The sequence below is a fragment of the Gadus macrocephalus genome, chromosome 2 (assembly GCF_031168955.1).
Source record: "Gadus macrocephalus chromosome 2, ASM3116895v1".
Lineage (NCBI taxonomy): Eukaryota > Metazoa > Chordata > Actinopteri > Gadiformes > Gadidae > Gadus > Gadus macrocephalus.
This window is the reverse complement of record NC_082383.1, coordinates 18195762-18214123: the sequence shown is the minus strand read 5'-3', so window position 1 is coordinate 18214123 and position 18362 is coordinate 18195762. Positions and strand designations below refer to the sequence as shown.

General features: G+C 43.4%; 1 protein-coding gene and 1 long non-coding RNA gene across 5 annotated transcripts in view; one reads left to right on the top strand and one right to left on the bottom strand.

The window, feature by feature from the left end:
• Nucleotides 1–4362: 4362 nt before the first annotated feature.
• grb2b (growth factor receptor-bound protein 2b) overlaps nucleotides 4363–18362 on the bottom strand; it is a 59271-nt gene continuing 45271 nt past the window's right edge. For all 4 annotated transcript variants that reach the window (XM_060043679.1, XM_060043698.1, XM_060043705.1 and 1 more), the window contains exons 4-6: nucleotides 7121–7243; nucleotides 6809–6977; nucleotides 4363–6583 (exon numbers count right to left, since the gene is read on the bottom strand). In XM_060043679.1, the coding sequence (XP_059899662.1) occupies nucleotides 6398–6583; nucleotides 6809–6977; nucleotides 7121–7243 (478 nt within the window). In that variant the 3' untranslated portion in view covers nucleotides 4363–6397. The remainder of the gene's footprint in view (nucleotides 6584–6808; nucleotides 6978–7120; nucleotides 7244–18362) is intronic.
• LOC132451335 (uncharacterized) lies at nucleotides 13063–15768 on the top strand. Its single transcript, XR_009524045.1, has 3 exons — nucleotides 13063–13837; nucleotides 13969–14015; nucleotides 14371–15768. It is a non-coding gene; the product is annotated as an uncharacterized LOC132451335 (long non-coding RNA).

The following is an 18362-nucleotide window of genomic DNA, read 5'->3' as shown; positions in this document are numbered from 1 at the left end:
TGCTTTGGCCGAGTGGTGGACGAAGGCGATGGACTAGAAATCCATTGGGAACTTCCCGCGCAGTTTCGAATCCTGCCGACAACGAATTACATTTTTGAATTTAAATTAATTATTTGAGTGGTTGTAAGCTGTGACATCGATATGTATGTACCCACTACGTCGCTATAATATAATCACGGGCCACTTGGTGAACATTATCACAACAATTTCAACATTGAAAGATGAGACCTGAACCAAACTAGTAAAAGAATGCTTACGTCTTCGAACATCACTCCAGCAGCTTAATGCTGTTCGAATTAAGGTTAACTGGCTGTGTAAACGTTCTGGTTTACCTGATTATCGATTGATAACAACGTTTTATTGCACGTTTTTCCCTCACAGCGGTGCACCGCCGACTTGTCACCACACTGAGGCAGCAAAGCCCCGCGCCGCACACTCGTCACCACACGGGGGCAGCACCACGCTACACCGCCTACTGGTCCCCACACGAGGTCAGCACCGCGATAAACCACCTACTTGTCAGTCACGGGACTCTCTAAATCGACGCCACTTCGACCTGGGCGGGACTTTACGTCCTACGTCACTCGCTATGGGTGTGCATGTGTGGGCGTAGCCGTTTGTCTCAGGGATCTGTGCACGAACTCCCTTGCACTACAGCAGTGGTTCCCAACCTTTTTTGGGCTGTGACCCCATTTTGACATCAAAAATTTCTGGCGACCCCAGAGACAATTTTTTTCCAAGATTTTTTTTTTTAACGTCTTTGTTATACTCTGAACGAATACAGAGTAGCCAGGATAAGAGCACAAATTGACAATTTTCCAAAGATGTCCGGTATATATGCAAGGAGGCACATTTTCTGCTGGTAACCCCTCGACAGCCACCGTGCCTCTGTGTGAAATAGTATTTTTTCATATTCAGAGCCCTTGTCGGCGCACAGTGTTGCAAACAGACGTGCGCGCAGAGGATGTGGCTTGATGTAATTCACTATGGTTACGACCTGGTGCAGTATGTCGGCAATGGGCACAATTTAGTAATTTTTTGAGCTTCTTCCTCCCCCCGCACATCGTTTTCACCATATCGATGGCAGCTGGCAATATTAAAGTCTCAGCAATGCTATGTGGCTTCATATTCCTAGCAATGAGATAGCTCACCTCAAGAGAAGCTTTCAGGGCCCGATCACTAGCAGTCACAGCCTTTTTGAAATACACCCTGCTGTTTGTTCGGTCGGCGAATAAATCTTTCCATTTTGTTTTATACACTCTGATTGCAAGTTTGTGTTTACATTTTACAGGTTTGAGCTTGAACTCAAGTAATGTAACTGTGCAGTCACGTGATCGCGGCACTCAAAGATGCACCAGCTCAGATATTTGCTACATTTTATTTGAACTAGATTTATATTCGAGAAAATGAAAGTATCGGAGACAGTTATGTACGATTATTTGTAGGTTTAAAAAAAAAAAAAAAAAAATTAAATCAATATATATTTTTTTAAAATCAATTACTAGACATTTCAGGCGACCCTATTTAAATTCCAGGCGACCCCACATGGGGTCGGGACCCCAAGGTTGAAAAACCCTGCACTACAGGATTACGAGCGTCAGTGTGGTACGCGATGGAGGGTGGGTGACATTCCTACAGTCTGTGATGATAGGCTATATTTCTACAAATGACTTACTATTTCTAGCGATTAACATGACGAAACAACACAAACTAAGCTAACATTAGACTATAGCCATACCAGATAACGCCATACCAGCTAACCCTAACTATTTCTATTAAACTCTGAACCATTTTGCAACAGACAACTGTGTGTTGGTGTGTCTTATTGCTTCCCACGTCTGCGTCTGCATCTTTCCCACTCCTGGCTAATAGTTTCAGCTTTTGTACTGTATATCAGAAATGATCACCCTGTACCACACTGCTGACTTGTTGATGTTTTGTGAGCACTCACGCATTTCTCTAGGTATCTTAAAGGCCCACTATGCAACTTTTTTAGCCAAAATTACATTAAGTATGCAGGTTGAGAGTTATGCTGATGGTTCTGCATCCATTTCTGGGTCGATTGGTGGGTGTGTCATTTACCCATGTCGCCTCTCCAGCGAAAAAGCGCATATGCAACTTGCTCTGTTCGGACCGACACAATCCGGATGTGACGCAGCGGATATCCTCGAAAATGTAGTCAGATTGTAGTTTCGAAAATGCTTTACGGCACAGACACACACCCAAACGTCCCGCCTCTATGGGCGAATTCATCGACGTGGAAAATCGCCCAAGCCTTCTCCGTTGACTCTTATGTACAAACTTTTTTTTTCGGAAATTGAGCCTTCAATGCATTTTCAATGGGGATTTGGGACTCGCCCTAACGTGCTTGCGTCATACGTAACTGAGCAAAGAGCGCGAAGGGATATCTTCGATCAAGTCACTTGCTGATTTCAACATGGCTGCAAATGTGCGCAATTCCGTTTCGTCTCTCAAAGAAGTTCCTGTAGTCGACGATCCAATTCAGAAAAATTTGAAATGAAATATATTGTATATAGTTCTCTGCAAACCTATGGTGGCATCATGCCTTCAGTGTGCATATTGTATATAGTTCTCTGCGAACCTATGGTGGCATCATGCCTTAAGTGTGTATATTGTCTATAGTTCTCTGCAAACCTATGGTGGCATCATGTCTTCAGTGTGTATATTGTATATAGTTCTCTGCAAACCTATGGTGGCATCATGCCTTCAGTGTGTCTTGAACAACCACACATAAAAGGTTGCACATATTATATTGATAATTTATCGTATTTGTCTAAATGCATACTTAACTGTAGATAGATTTATGAGTGAAGTTACCAACACAATAGATTGTCCGTAACACACTCACCCCTTTTAGAATCACATTCTTTCACTCACTCTCTCACAAACACACATACAGATAGAGACAGAGAGAGAATGTTAACTTGTGTATACCGGTAATTCCCAATTATTATTGATGTATTTACACTTTTAATCTTGCTGAATTCTACAAGGCAAATAAATTAAGTAAAAACTTAGTTCCCCGGCTCCATTCGTCTTTGTAAGGAAATGTTCTATTTTGTCAGAATGCACCAGAATGCTTCGTTTTTTTTTATATGAAAACACAAAAGATATTATACTACTCTATCTATTTTCGCGAATGGTCTGACTTTTGACTCTATAGAGTGGCGAAGTCACGCCCCTTCCGGTAGAGCTCATGGGACCTATGAGATCGAAAAATCTCAATGATAATTTTTCATGCAAAGAAAACTAAAAATTTTCGTGAAGAAGTTTGATAATTTTAGGTTTTATGTGAGGCCGCTTTGTGAACTACAGCTCTTCGCTGCTCTCGACGCATAGGATATATACGTCACCACACCCGCACTTGGAACTCGGCACAGAGATGGCGATCTCTCTGCTCCACTTCACCACTTTTTTTCAAGGCGAGGATAAAAGCATAGAAAGAGGTGAAAACCACTATAAGTCGGGGCATGTGGAGAGTTTTAGTTATGTGCCATCTCTATGTGCCATCTCTGTTCCGAGTTCCAAGTGCGGGTGTGGTGACGTATATCATATGCGTCGAGAGCAGCGAAGAGCTGTAGTTCACAAAGCGGCCTCACATAAAACCTAAAATTATCAAACTTCTTCACGAAAATTTTTAGTTTTCTTTGCATGAAAAATTATCATTTAAATCCACAAACATATGTGTAATCCAGGGCATAGAAAGACTGGGACCAGAAAATAATTATTTTCTCTCCATTGACACCCATTCATATTTTTCGATCTCATAGGTCCCATGAGCTCTACCGGAAGGGGCGGAACTTCGCCAATCTATACAGCCGCCTCGATTTCCGGTGGTATTGCTCCGTTTGTCCCGTAGCACTCCGGATTCGTAAGCTCAGAGGCGACGGACCCATTGACGGACGAAATACCTCCGGGACCAGACGAAACGGTCCATATCCGTATTTACCGTAGGGTGTGAATGGGCCTTAGCATCCTCCCTGTTGATGACGGAGGTCACCGCAAGCCCATGACCGCAAGACGTGCACAACAAAATGTCACCTGCGACGAGTGTTTTAAATTTATTAATATAACTTTTACTTTAACCCTTAATTCTCCTCCCTCCCCCCACAGTCCTTTCATAACCACTGCCACTTTGATTTTCATTTGCAATGTTAATTATTTAAATCAAGGTTCGCTTTGGTTGCTCAAGTCGCTCATGATGTACAATTCAATTATGCAGACGCATTTAAAGGAGCCGTAGGCTTTTAGTACAGCTAGTAGCGCCACCACAGGTGTGCAGTTCAACAGGTAGTGGAACTATCTGACGAGAGAACGGTCGATACAATCAGAGGCCACAGCCACTGGAGCTTTTTTTTTAATAATTGCATTTTATTAATGAAAAACAAAAAACAAAAAAAATGCAAATAAAAAAGCAGGAAATAAAACAATATCATTAGGTAAAAGAAGGCGACAGACACTTAAATAAAGAATGTTTCATGTGGGTAAAGGTCAGGAGAGGTCGTGGGCGGGGGGGGGGGGGGGGGGGGTCGATCATACATCTTGAATTATTCTGTACATAGTTTGTCGCCCTGGTCGCGTTGGGGGGTAGGTCAGAGGTCAGACGCACTGACCGACCAGAGAGAAAAAGGCACTCAGAGAGAACGACAACGTAAAAGCACAAAAACACAAACACACACGGACCGGACGTGAGACCAGAACGCTCAACAGAGAAAGTGCAGCACACACGCCGACAGACAGACACGTTCTTATCTTTTTTCCCATTATTTTTCTTTTACATTATTCACGTCGCCTCACACAACTTTGTTAAATTCATTTTGAAGCATAAAAGACAATCTCTTTTATTATCATTTGAGTTGCGGGGGCGTGTGGGCGTGGCTTCACAGGTGACCCCCCCACCCCCCCATGCCGTCAGTGTTGCCCTCGGCGACCACAGGAAGAGGATGAACGAGTACACGCGCATGTGCATGGCGTTGGCATGACGACTGCCTCTAGAGGTTCTCTCTCCCTCTGGAATATTGACATAGATTTTAACACGGGGAGAGGGGGCATGCCGAGGGAGGGGGGGGGGGCTTGCCAGGGGAGGGGGGGCATGCCAAGACATGGCTGACCCCCTTGATGTTTACGGACTCGTTAGGCTACATTCACCGCCCAGGGAGTCGACCAACCCGCCTTGATGCACAGTGGTGGGGGCACACTCAGAGCTCTAGAAGAGTGCGGAGACGCGAGCTCTGACTTGCTGGGAACTTGTTAAGAGCCTCGTTAGGGGCCTCTTTAAGAGACTAATTTAGGGACTTGATTAGAGCCTCATTAGGGGCCTTGTTAAGGACCCACCAGAAGGCTCCTTAGAGGCCCTTATTCAAGCCTCGTTAAGAGGCCCCGGTTCGAGCCTAGTTAAGAGCCTCGTTAGAGGCCCTGGTTCAAGCCCTCTCAGTGGATAGAGGAGCTCTTTCAGGCTCTTATCCGATCACATCATGGACAGGAAGGAGGAGGAGAGCTTTATTCATCGTTTGACAACATGGTTCAGACGCTCGTGTTCAGCAGACAAGCTTTAATGAGCCGGGGGGGGTAAGGATAACAATAACACACTGACGTCTCAGTATTCCTAGCGCTACAAGGGGGTCTTTCTCAGGAATAAACATGAAATCAAACATAATTTACAAATTAAAAAGAAAAAGTTGTGATGAGAGGTAAAACGGACAAACACATACAAATATATAATATATATTCTTAAAAAATGGATTCTCTCTATACTTGATTTATTTATACAGCCTGAAGCTGGTACAACACTGAGGAGCACGGTGCCGCGCACAAGATGGCCGCCGAGCACAAGATGGCCGCTGAGAACAAGATGGACGCTCGGTCTCCACCTTCAGCCTTTTTTTGTTGTGCCATCTAATCTTTTTTTTCTTTTTACACTTTTACTGTAATTTCATTTTCTTCTTTAAAACGTAGTTAGGATGATGCGTTGAGTCGTCGTTGTGGGCGACCGGAGGAGGGGCATGCGACGAGGCACGGCAAGAAAATATAAAGCAGAGGGATGTGGGAGGGGCATGTGAACGGGGAGGGGCCTGGAGCAGGAGGGGCGGAGTCAGGACATCCAATCAATCCTCTTCAGTCGGCAGCGCGGAGCTTTTCCTGTTTTGGTTGTGGCCGCTCCCCCCCCCCCCCCCCCCCCACCAGACCAATGGCGTTGGAGCTGCGACAGGATGTCCTCAGCAGTCTGAGAGGTACCCCTCTCTCCCCCCCTCTCTCTGCTCCCAGGCCAGGGGTCTTCTCTGATCAGGGGGGGCGGGGGTCAGTTCTGGAGGGACTATGATGGTGGTGGTGGTGTCGATGGCGGCGGCGGTGGAGGAGGCGGAGCCGGAGCCGGCCTCTACATGTTCCTGTTGACGGGCGTGACGTAGTTGCGGGGGAACATGCCGGTCTGGCCGTGGCAGCCGCCCTTCCACCAGTTGGGGTCCGAGTTGTCGAGGACCTGGATGTACTCGCCGCGCCGGAACCCGAGCTCGCCTTCCTCCTGGGGGTCGAAGTCGAACAGCGCCTGCACGTACGTGGGATGCTGCGCCGTGGCAACGGGGGGGGAGGGGAGGATGGAGAGGGAGAGGGATGGACCAAAGAGGGGAGAACATTAGAACCTATGAGTGCAAATTAGAACCAAAAAGCTCTGAGTGTATGTGTTTCTGTTTGTGTGCATGTGCATGCCTCTGTGTGCGTGTCTGTGCGTGCCGTGTGTGTGCGTCTCTGTGTGTGCGTGCGTGCGTGCGTGCGTGCGTGTCTCTCTGACCTGGGCCACCTGCTCGATGTCGCGCAGGAAGATCTGCTGGTTGCGGGACACCGAGGTGGTGCGGTGGTAGTCCACCAGCTCGTTCAGGCTGTTGAACTTCACCACCCACAGGAAGTACTTCCCCGCGCCGTCACGGAGCACCTTGAAGTGCTGCACGTCGTTACCGAACCTGAGGGGGAGGGAGAGCACTACCATCAGAGAGTGAGAGAGAGAGAGCGCCGCCATCAGGGGAGAGAGAGACAGACAGACAGCCATTTCAAGGGAGAGGGTTGTGTCAGAGGGTGGTGGGGGTCAGAGGGTGGCTCCACGTACTTGACAGAGAGGGAGAAGTCTCCCGGTGCGCTCTCGCTCTCCCGAATCAGGAAGGCTCCGTCGTGCCGCTGCTTGTTCAGCATCTCCTCGGCCTTCGCCCGCGGGATCTTACCGAAGAACCACCTGGAGGGGGCGACAGAGCCACAGGGTGAGGGGGAGACACACACACACACACACACACACACACACACACACACACACACACACACACACACACACACACACACACACACACACACACACACACACACACACACACACACACACACACACACACACACACACACACACACACACACAGGGTGAGGGGGCGAGGGGGAGACGGAGAGACACAGGGGTGTAAACAGTCACTAAAATGATTTAATACATAAAGGCCGGCAAAGGTCGCTCCCTCCCCGAAAATAAGGAACTCTGAGGATTTTCCTCCTTATGAAAGGCAGAAAGATGCCTGCCCTGTCTTTATCTCTGTCTCTACTGGGTTTATGTTTCTGTTGATGATTGTTGGAGTGTTGGATGATATTAGGGCTGCAACAACGAATCGATAAAATCAATAAAAATCGATTACTAAAAGCGTTGGCAACGAATTTTGTCATCGATTCGTTGAGTCGCGCGGTTAATACGTCACTCGTAGGCGCGACACTGTTTACAGCCAGCCGCCGACAGGTTGGTTCATGGTTCATGCACGCCCACCTATAATGCTTTTTCGACTTTTATGACCTATAAACGTTGTTATAATTGATTGATAGTCATGTTTAACCATACTAAAGTGTCAAATAATGACGTTTCAGGCACAGTCTTAAATTGGTTCAGGTCCTACCTACTAAAATAGGAACTACTTTGTTTCCATTGGCGACTTTGTATCAGAATCAACCAACGTGACATGTGGAGTCCCACAAGGTTCGATCTTAGGACCCTCTTTATTCAACATCTACATGCTCCCACTAGGGCAAATCATGCAAAATAACCATATTGACCATCATTGCTATGCTGATGACACGCAAATCTATGTATCGCTATCACCAAATGACTATCAGCCCATAGATCTGCTGTGACCTTGCAACGGCTTGCAACGAGACGGTTTTAGAACGTCGCAGGGGCGGTGTGAACGGGTCGTTGCAAGGAGTCGCCAGAGATTGAACATGTCAAATCGCAAGGTCCAGTTTTAGGACGCAGCGATTTAACTATTTCTATTCAGCCAATCACAGCACAGAACAACTTGTACGTCACGGCCTTACTCCGTCCCGGTACCGTACTGTCCACTCCAGCATAAAAATATCAGATTGAAATATCTGATACCCGGAGAATGACAAAACACAGTAACTCTAGTCTACTCTCAAGCAAAATAAAAATAAAACTAATTGCAAACCTAACTAATCGCAAACCTAACTAATCTAACCTATGCAAATGATGCTGTTGAGGCTCTCAGCTGTGCCAGAGCGTTCACAGTTGCTAGGGAAACCACCTAGCGTCGCAGCCCGTTGCAGCGTGTTGCAGCCAGTGTGAACGGCCCAGTTTTAGAACGTCGCAACCCGTCTCGTCGCAAGGAGTCGCAAGGAGTCGCAAGGAGTTGCGAGTTGCAAGCCGTTGCAAGGTGAATCTTTGGTCTGAACTGGGCTTTAAAAGGCTTAAAGTAACCCAACACCTTCACTCTCTGTCCCTGAAAACCTCAAAGCCAGAAATCTAGGGGTTATCATGGATTCAGATTTACATTTCGACAGTCACATCAAATCAGTAACAAAATCGGCATATCATCACCTTAAAAATGTATCAAAAAAAACAAAAAACATTGATTGTGCCGTCCCATTTATGTTTTATTTTTTTATCATTTAATATTACTTTTAATAGTTCCGGGACGTTGGTGCAATAACCTGGTGCTTTTACACTTCAGCCTGCACTGTGAATTTGAATTAATGTTCAGTTTTTGAATAAAGATGCGGCAATTACAAACGTTTCTTTTTTTATCCGATTCATCGATTAATCGATTATTAAAATAATCGTTAGTTGCAGCCCTAGATGATATTCTAATTTATGTGCAGAGCAAACAGACAATAACGTTTTTTAACTAGTACCCAGACTAATGAACCAACGACCTCCTCTCCTGTCGAGTCCCCATTTCCTCATCGGAACCTTCTTGAAATAAATCATCTTAACCTAATTACTTCAAAATTATTCTTCAACTAAAACCATCTTAAAATTAATTTCCGAAATCAGTGTGAAATTAATTCCCTGAAATCATAAGCCACCTCGCCCCCTGTAGTTATGTTGACATTGTAAACAGAGTTTATAAGAGCCGTGTTGCCGAAAGGTACCAGGAAGCCAGCCAATCAGAGAGCATCACTGACCAGTGCCGTGTTCCAATACCCGTACTTCCATGAGTATACTTAAAGGAAGTATACTATCCGTACTCACTGAGTACGTTCATTTTTCAGATGCGAGTGCTGTTCCAAATCGAGTACTCCGTGGTGCACTAACCGGAAATTATGATCACGTCTGCCTCCGCAATAAACATCCCGCTTTGAACGGTGAACTCTTTACGCCTAGCAGCTATAAAAAGCTATAAAAACTACAAAATGACTATTAATGCAGGCTATGTGGAAAATGCGCCGACTTTGGCTCAGCCTCTTCCGCTACGTAGCCAAGATTGCTGCCGTTGAGTACGGAAAGTGTCCTTCAATCCACACTTCACGATTAACCCGTTTTGAGTACGACATCCGGGTCCTTGAACTATACTTCTTTTCACCGGATCTGAATTGGAACGTACTACGTACTCAAAATTTGGCTAGCAAGTATGGATAGTACGGGTATTGGAACACGGCACAGGGCTGCAGGAAGCACAATAAACCAGTGGACTTTTAACCCACCAAGATTACACTCTGAATACAGTTAGGTGTTTACATTTCATAATTTAGTAGGCGGCAGACAGACGCGCGCGCATGTGTGTGTAATGTGCACGTAAGGGAGTGTGCAAGGGTCTATATGAATGTGTGTCTGGAGATGAAGTGCATGTTAGTGTGCAGAGTCGCTTCATGCATGATCGGGTGCATGTGAGCGTGTATCAGAGTGCCCAGTAGCGCGCACGCTCTGTGTGTGTGTGTGTGTGTGTGTGTGTGTGTGTGTGTGTGTGTGTGTGTGTGTGTGTGTGTGTGTGTGTGTGTGTGTGTGTGTGTGTGTGTGTGTGTGTGTGTGTGTGTGTGTGTGTGTGTGTGTGTGTGTGTGTGTGTGTGTGTGTGTGTGTGTGTGTGCGCGAGAGTGGCCCCAGTGTGGCGACAGTCCGAGCAGCTGGCCGTGGATCAGCCGTCAGAGAGAGGAGGTTCTCTGGAGGAGCGAACACAATAAAGGCATTAGCCTGGAGGACAGCGGGCCCGCCGCGGCTCCGAGCGATGCTTTTAATACCCCCCCCCGGCGTGTGAGGTGGTGAAAGACACATACAGACAGCCAACACGAGGAGAGGAGAGGGAGATGCAGACCTCATTCTACAACCGAATTTTTTTTGTACCCTTTACATTGGAATGCATGAATCTGGTGCACTTTGAGAGGAGAATATGCACTTAAATCCTATTCAAACATTCCTGTGTATTACTGTAGATGGGATTATTGGTGTTGTAACTTTGCCTTTTGTGTCTTCATTTACAGATTTTTATATTTTTGTATAGTAATATTTAAACAAAAAATGCCACAACGCAAATATAATTTGCACAATTTATTTACAGATTTTTGCCTAATGCTTAAACACTAAACATGGTTGCTATGCCCAAAGCATAACAGTTTTTTTACATAAGACACTTTGTTCAAAAATGAAATCTCCTGCAACAATGGGCAAAACACATCTTTTTAAATTATAAACCTAACTAAAATTTGAAAAGAACACAGACTCACACACATGAAAAATAAAAAATAAAGCTAATTGAATACCAATCATTGTGAGCCTTAGCACTACAAATAGACCTCAGGTGAGCTCAGCTCCTTTGTGAGACAGTGAGAGTCAGGGGAAGAGGACAAGAGAGCGATGATAAGCTTGTTATTGCTTAAAACACTTCTTCTTAGTCTTGGGAGTCAAAAAGTGATGAGAAAATTCTAAAATAAATATAAGTTATACATAATAGAAACTATTCATGATCTTTTAAGAAGTCCTTAGGTTTTTTCCCTGCATTTATGCTAATGACCACATGTTTACTGGCGATTAGCATAAATCCCTAACTAAAATACGCGATGAAAACGGATTTTATATGGCAATAAAGAACAACATCGGATCTAACAGTATGGATTCATTTTTCAAAGTTCCCGAAAATACCTAGGCTATAAATTCCTGACTGGATATAAGCTCCTGTAAAGGAGCTACACACACACACACAATACTAAAGGAAAAACGGCACGGAGGTTGCGGTTTATAGATACAATAAAAATGATTGGGCTCAGAGGGTTTTTAACAATGGTGGTCATGTAGCGACACATTTTAGCAACTTACTTTCTCTCTCTCTCTCTCTCTCTCTCTGTCTGTCTCTCTCTCTCTTTCCTTCTTTCTTCGATCTTCCGCTTCACTCGCTACTGCTAGAATCAATGTAACTTTGCAACCGTGTAGGGTAGCCTACTGCAAACAACTGCCACACTCGCTGTGTATTTTTCTTCTTTGATGTTGGTTACGTGACGATGTGCCGCGTGCTGCGCAATTGACGTTACGCGCTGTACATTTTCTAAAAGGAGCTACGTATAAAAAAAATTAAAAAAAATTAGGAGAAGGATTTTTATTGCAGCGGCGGAGAAAATTCAGGCTGCTACGTGAACGTGGGGGAAACACTGTGTATTTTATTATTAGTGTTGTTCTTGTTTGTGTGTGTGAATGTGCTCTTTCCAGGCCAATGAAGCCTTTGAATAAGAGGGACAGAGGGCTGAGTGTTAATATATAATCATATAAAGTAGAAAGAGATTGACGCCCAGTGACAACATTCAGACAGCTCTCCCTTTGTTCCTGTGTAATAAACGAATTGCCTGGCAATTAACCAAAACACACACACTATATGTCAAGGGCCATTGAACTGCCGAGCCCTGTAACAGAAGGGCTCCTGGCCTCTGCAGGAACAGTAGCAGGCAGACCTGAGAGGGGGTGTGGTCTGAGACAGGGGGTGTGTCCTGAGAGAGGATGTGTGGTCTGAGAGAGGCTGTACTCCTGAGAGGGGAGCGTGTCCAGTAGTGGTGCAACGGTTGACGGGTTACCCGGGATCCGTACGGATCAACCCTCACAGTTCGGGACGCAAGTGATCCGCGGATCGGCTGAAAAAAAGTTGTGCGTTCACGTGATCAGCGCATGTTTTACGCCTCGTTTCCACATGCGTATGTTTTTCGTATCCGTGCTTCCGTAAATTTACGGAAGGAGTTTTACGTACGGACATGAATTTATTTACGGACAAAAGATGGGGGAGCGTATGATAATGGCCATTTTTAGGAGACCGGTACTTTGGAACATGAGGATCGACATATAGAGATAAAAACAAAACCAACCAGGCTTGGAAAGAGATCGGCGAGGAGTTTGGCCTGCCAGGTACTTGCATGTTTTGTGAAAAACATAAAAACTTTCATACGGTATCTCCGTAAAATGACGGCGAAAGTTAAATTTTTTGAACGTATATTACGGACATACCGGACAGATATTTTACGGAGGGGAGGAGTCTCGGAGGAAAAACTGACATTACGGAGAATCACATAGGAATGAATGGACTTTCGATCGGAGACGGTTGGATCGCATACGAGAATGTACGTATGTGGAAACGAGGCGTAAAGGACAATTCCGGTATTAACAACATAAGATAAGATAAGACACAACTTTATTAATCCCCCGTAGGAGAAATTTGTTTGTTGCAGAACAGCCCATCATCAAGTATCGTAGCGAAATACAGTTTCTGTTGTGTTTTATTTGGAGTTCTGTAAATCCCATTGAAACGGAAACCGGAACCGGAACCGGACATGCTTATGTTTGGTTGTAGTCTTTTCGCTTGGTTCCCCGTATCAACAGTAGGGCTAGAACCGAGCGAAAAGACTACAACCAACCTCCCTTGCAATGAGCAATGAGTCTTCCAACCGAAATCCCTGGATTTACAAAAGGCCAAATAAAACACGACAGAAAGTGTATTTCGCTACCATACTTGATGGAAAAAAAAGCAGATGAGGATGTCTGCATTGCCTTGGGAGAGTGTAGACTCTAAACTCTCCCCAGGCAATAGAGACATCCTAAATTGTAAATCCAGGGTTAGGGATCATTTACTATCCTTGTTGAAAAGGAATAATGCCTACATTTTTTTAAAATATTGACTATGCTTAAAGGAAGCAGGATTATTACCTAATTTTTCACTTTATTTTGTTTTAACACATTTGAAGATTTTATTTAAAGTCACATTTGTCTTATCTTTATAGTTGTTGTTGATCCGAAAATGATCCGACCCGTGACTCAAAAACCGTGACAAGATCCGAACCGTGAGTTTTGTGATCCATTGCACCCCTAGTGTCCAGAGAGGGGGTGTGTGTCCAGAGAGGGGGTCTAACAGCAGTGCCCACCACCAGCATAGGCTATGTCAGAGTGGTAGATATAACAGAGTGGCGACACTTCCATTGGACTCCGTTGTAGCGCCTACTTCCGGGGTATGGAGCCTCGAATAGTTCCAAATAACCATTTTACGGCGTAGGAGATCATTCATTTACATTGCTGGCCGTCGAGTAACTTCTGAGGTAAATTGATTAAATGGCTACCTGTTTTGAATTGTCAACTGTCTATATTGTATCAGAGGCCCTTTATGATGCATATACTGATATTTATTTGTAAATGCACAGCGTAATTATGTATATATTTTTCTTGGTAGACGACCGATTGCCTGCTGGTTTGTTAGCTCGACTTCGCCATGTGAAGGTATCTACACCAACAATTACGAAGTTCAGTAGTGAATCTAACTTTTATTTAGTTAGTTATTTATGTTGGATTACTAGGATTTAGGTTGATTTAAGGACGGGTTTTATGATGCGATAGCTAGTAGAAATAACTTTGTTTAATTATATCCTGGAAAGGGTGATGTTCAGCACATGAAGCCCAACAGATTCCGCCGCTTCAACAATGCTGATTATGATGGGCGGTGAGTTTAACCTGTATGTCTTTTTCGTCTTAACTTCTTGTTGACTGAATTGTTTCTCTTTCTTAGGGCAAAATTGATTCTTTTTTGTTTTACAAGAGCCCTCTCTGCTCTCCTCATTAATTTTTCCTTTTCTAGTTGCCTTATTAGGTCCTCCACAGTCGCCCCATCAGTCCCTGGCAGTCTGGTCCCTGGAGCAGCTGGCCCTGGATCACCTGCCCCTGGCAAAGTGGCCTCTTGATTGCTCTCTCTGTCTCCTGTCATGTCCTTTTCATCACTCTTGAAATCCACCTCAATTTCTCCCTCAATCTCTGTAACAATTACAAGGTAATGTTGCTGTTATATGTATTTTGCCTTTGCATTTGCAACTACTGTCATCTCCAATGTAAGGCAATGTAAGAAAATTAATTAAAGCGAAATATTTCTGTAATGTGAATGAAATCAGCTGCCACAATCAGAAACCAATAAAATGTATTAATGGATCTACCGGCAATTGTTAATTGGGTAGAAATGTGTCGATTATCTACATTGTGTGCAAATCCTCAGAGAATCCCTGACCTCTGGTTGTTTTTTAAACTGAATGTACAAATATGAATTATGTTATCTCATTAGGAGTGTAGTCTATCCTTGAATTACATGAAATGGGGAATATTGTCAGCTGCATGGATCATACCGAAGTTTAATTTGGCGCAATATGTGTGGTCCGTTGCACTTGGTTCTGGAGGCACCCTCACAGAAGGGGGTTTCCTCCTCTTCGGCTTAGGGCGATGAATGAAAACTGTTGGGACTGCATCGGGCCTCAACTTCAACATCCCTTCTCATTTTGTGGCAGTGAATTGGTCATCTTCAAAGTGTACCTGTAGGTAGGCTTGTAAGATCCGTTTCCATTGCACTTCAAATATCATTGAAAAGTCATAATTCTCTACACTACAGAATTATTATGCCCTTTGAAATGCTAGCAAGTGATGTGAACATTACTTACATTATAGTTTTTGACTGTTGCTGACCCCTGTCACTTGTAAGTTTTGACGGCTGACCATTGCCATCCATTTCTTCGGACCGATTGGAGCATCCAAACGCTGCACAGCCAACCATGATATGACCATTGATCTAAACCAATTTTGAATTTGCTCAGGGCTATTATAAGTATTGTAATGGCATAAAGTATAGTATATTTGCAACGTTATATGTTAATGGTTTGCCCTAAGTATATAATGTTCCCTGCTGTGTCCATTGTTGAATCTGTTAACACAATCGCACTCACTTGTTCTTGTTGTCACACTAATTGTTTAATAAAAAAAAAATATTATTCATTCATCCAAGCGTAATGAGTTGTTATTCTTTAATATATTTGATACTTTGTGTGGCTCATATCTTCAAATGATCATGGTAAAACATCTTGAATACTTTGATTTCAATACAGATGTAAGGTAAAAGTTAAGGTTAAGCCAGTATGCTAACATGAACGTGAAGCTTTCCCTCAAACTTAAAAAAAATAAATAAAAACTTATCTGAGTAATACTTCAGACCTGCAAACTCCTCAGAGGGAAAAAAGGGATTTTTTTTTTATTGTAATATACAAATGACACTAGTCTGAGCGTGACTTAACAAAACTCAGCATACTTTATCAAAAATCAATGTCAAAACATCCTTGAGGCTTAGAAAAAATATTTTATTTACAACTGTCACAATTTTTTTAATATTATTATTTTTACTTATTATTGGAGAGACAAAAAACAATTATTATTCTGTGAAGTTGATGAATTGTCACTTTTAGGTTTTCTACCCAGTTACCAAAAAAAGAAACATTTGGAATAGTATGCGCTGTGGCAAGCACATGGTTTGCATGTGTTACTTCGAAGGCAAAAAAAAATCTAAAATACAAGAAAACACAAAAACCTACATTCAACCAGTGGGGTATGGCCCCTGACTCTCTGAGGAGGTAGGTACCTCCGGGTACCCCCTCCATGCCAGGGCGCCCTGAATTTATGTTTATTAACAGCTCCTCCACCGGGGTCAAGACAATTTGAGGGCCAGATCCAGTCTGCCGACTGTCGGCCTTTTCACGATTGGCTTAAAAAAATGGCTTATTTAAATTTATACTAATACGATGGTGGGAAAAGCTTACCAGTTTGTATGTTTTTTATACTTCATTTTTATACTTGATCCGCTGACCGCTTGAAAGCCATCGGAGTACATATTTTTTTAGAAGAAAGGGGTTATGTGGTAGGATCTTTAAGAATGCTTAACTGGGATATTTATATATTCATGGCTCAAATATTAAGGATCATGCTTTTGACGTGTAACTAACGCATTTACGCGGTCAGCGATCCGCTGCCAGGCTTTGGTTCTCCGAGTTGCAGAGGCTTTAGCGTTCCCTTTTCTTGTGATAATGTCCTTCTCCTCGTCATAGCTCCCCAGGAGAACCTGAAGTTCCATTTCATTGAAATAAGCGGCCCGTTTCGCCATTTCGATCAGGGTTTCCATGATCCATACATCACGTCTTTTTAGGTTTGGCGGTGACGCGCACAACCCTGTGTTAACCAACCCCGAGTTGATTGAACTAATGCATAATAGCTTTCAGTTGTCCCCCTACCACTCTAAATGTAAAACGGACATTTACAAATATGCAATAATGCAATAACAGTCAGACAAATACTTTTATGTGTTTTTTTCATTCATATTTACCATTCATATTGAAATCTCTGCTGTCGTCCCATAGTATAACATTGAAAGCGCGGCGTGTTTGGAACTATTGAGGCTTACATGAACCACGTGACCACCCTGTCGGCGAGATCATAGCGTGTCGCAACTCTCTCTCTCTATAGCTCTGGGCTATGTATTAAGAAGGCATCTATGTGGTTACTAACAGCTAATATTCTGAGCTAAACAGTTAAACTTTCATTCACGATGAGCCGTCTTTGTTTTCACACGGTGAAAACAAAGACGGCTTAACATTTGGATTTGATTACATATGATTGTAAATTTTGTAATTTGTTTATAGTGGCTATTTATTTTAAACGCACAATGCACTATTTTTTTAAAGTTTACTTGTACAGAGTTCATGTGTAGAGTTTTACATTTTAATAAAAGAAAAGTTTATAATAAGACACGTGGTGTTTCTTTGATTTGTTTACATATTGTTCTTCATGTATTGAATGTTTGGATTAAACCTGCAGTACTGTAAATGTTCCTGATAAATATGCTATTTACATGCTTAACCCTGGTTCCTTTGATGTTAAATGTTGCACTTTTGATAGTATAATATATAAATAAATATAATAAACAGTTACACTTTTTTTAACTATTTCAGTTTATGTAGGCCTATCAGTGCTTTCTGAACATATTGAACACACTTTTAAAAATACCACGATAATACCGAAAACCGGGAAAATTTGGGTCACAATAAGTTAAACACAGTTACATTTTCATACCGTTACATCCCTAATGTCAATCTGCCGATTCTGATATGCTCCAATTCAAGTATGGAGCGCTCAGCATGAAGATAGACGGAGCCTCGGGTTTGACTCGTCAGGTTTGGATGCTCAGAGGCTAATGTCTCTTTTCCATTGGCGGGTACGCTATGGACCCAGCACGCCTCAGCCTAGTAGTGAGGAAGCGGTATAGAAGCGGTATAGCCCAGCTCAGTTACAATAAACAAAGCTTTCGCCAGAAATACCTCACAGGTACTGTGTTTGTTTGTTATTATCCCCCTATCGCACAGAAGTGTGATTCTGTCGATCAATCAACGGACGGCGTGTGTAGCTCGAACTTGCCAGCATCCTTTCAGGCGTCTCAGCGAGCACCACCTTATCTCCATCACACTGAGCACTAGTGATCGTCCTATATAACGGCTAGGGATGGGCATGATTAATCGACGATCGACTAATTGATCGTTAAGAATTTTGTCGATTACGGACATTTTTCATAGATTAAACTAATGTAGTGTGCAATTAAACATTTTACCACACGGGGGCAATATTTAAATTTGCGGCTCCTCCCCCGCAATAAACATCCCGCTTTGAACGGTGACCTCTTTACGCCTAGCAGCTATAAAAAGCTATAGAAACTATAAAAACTACAAAATGACTATTAATGCAGGCTATGTGGAAAATGCGCAGACTTTGGCT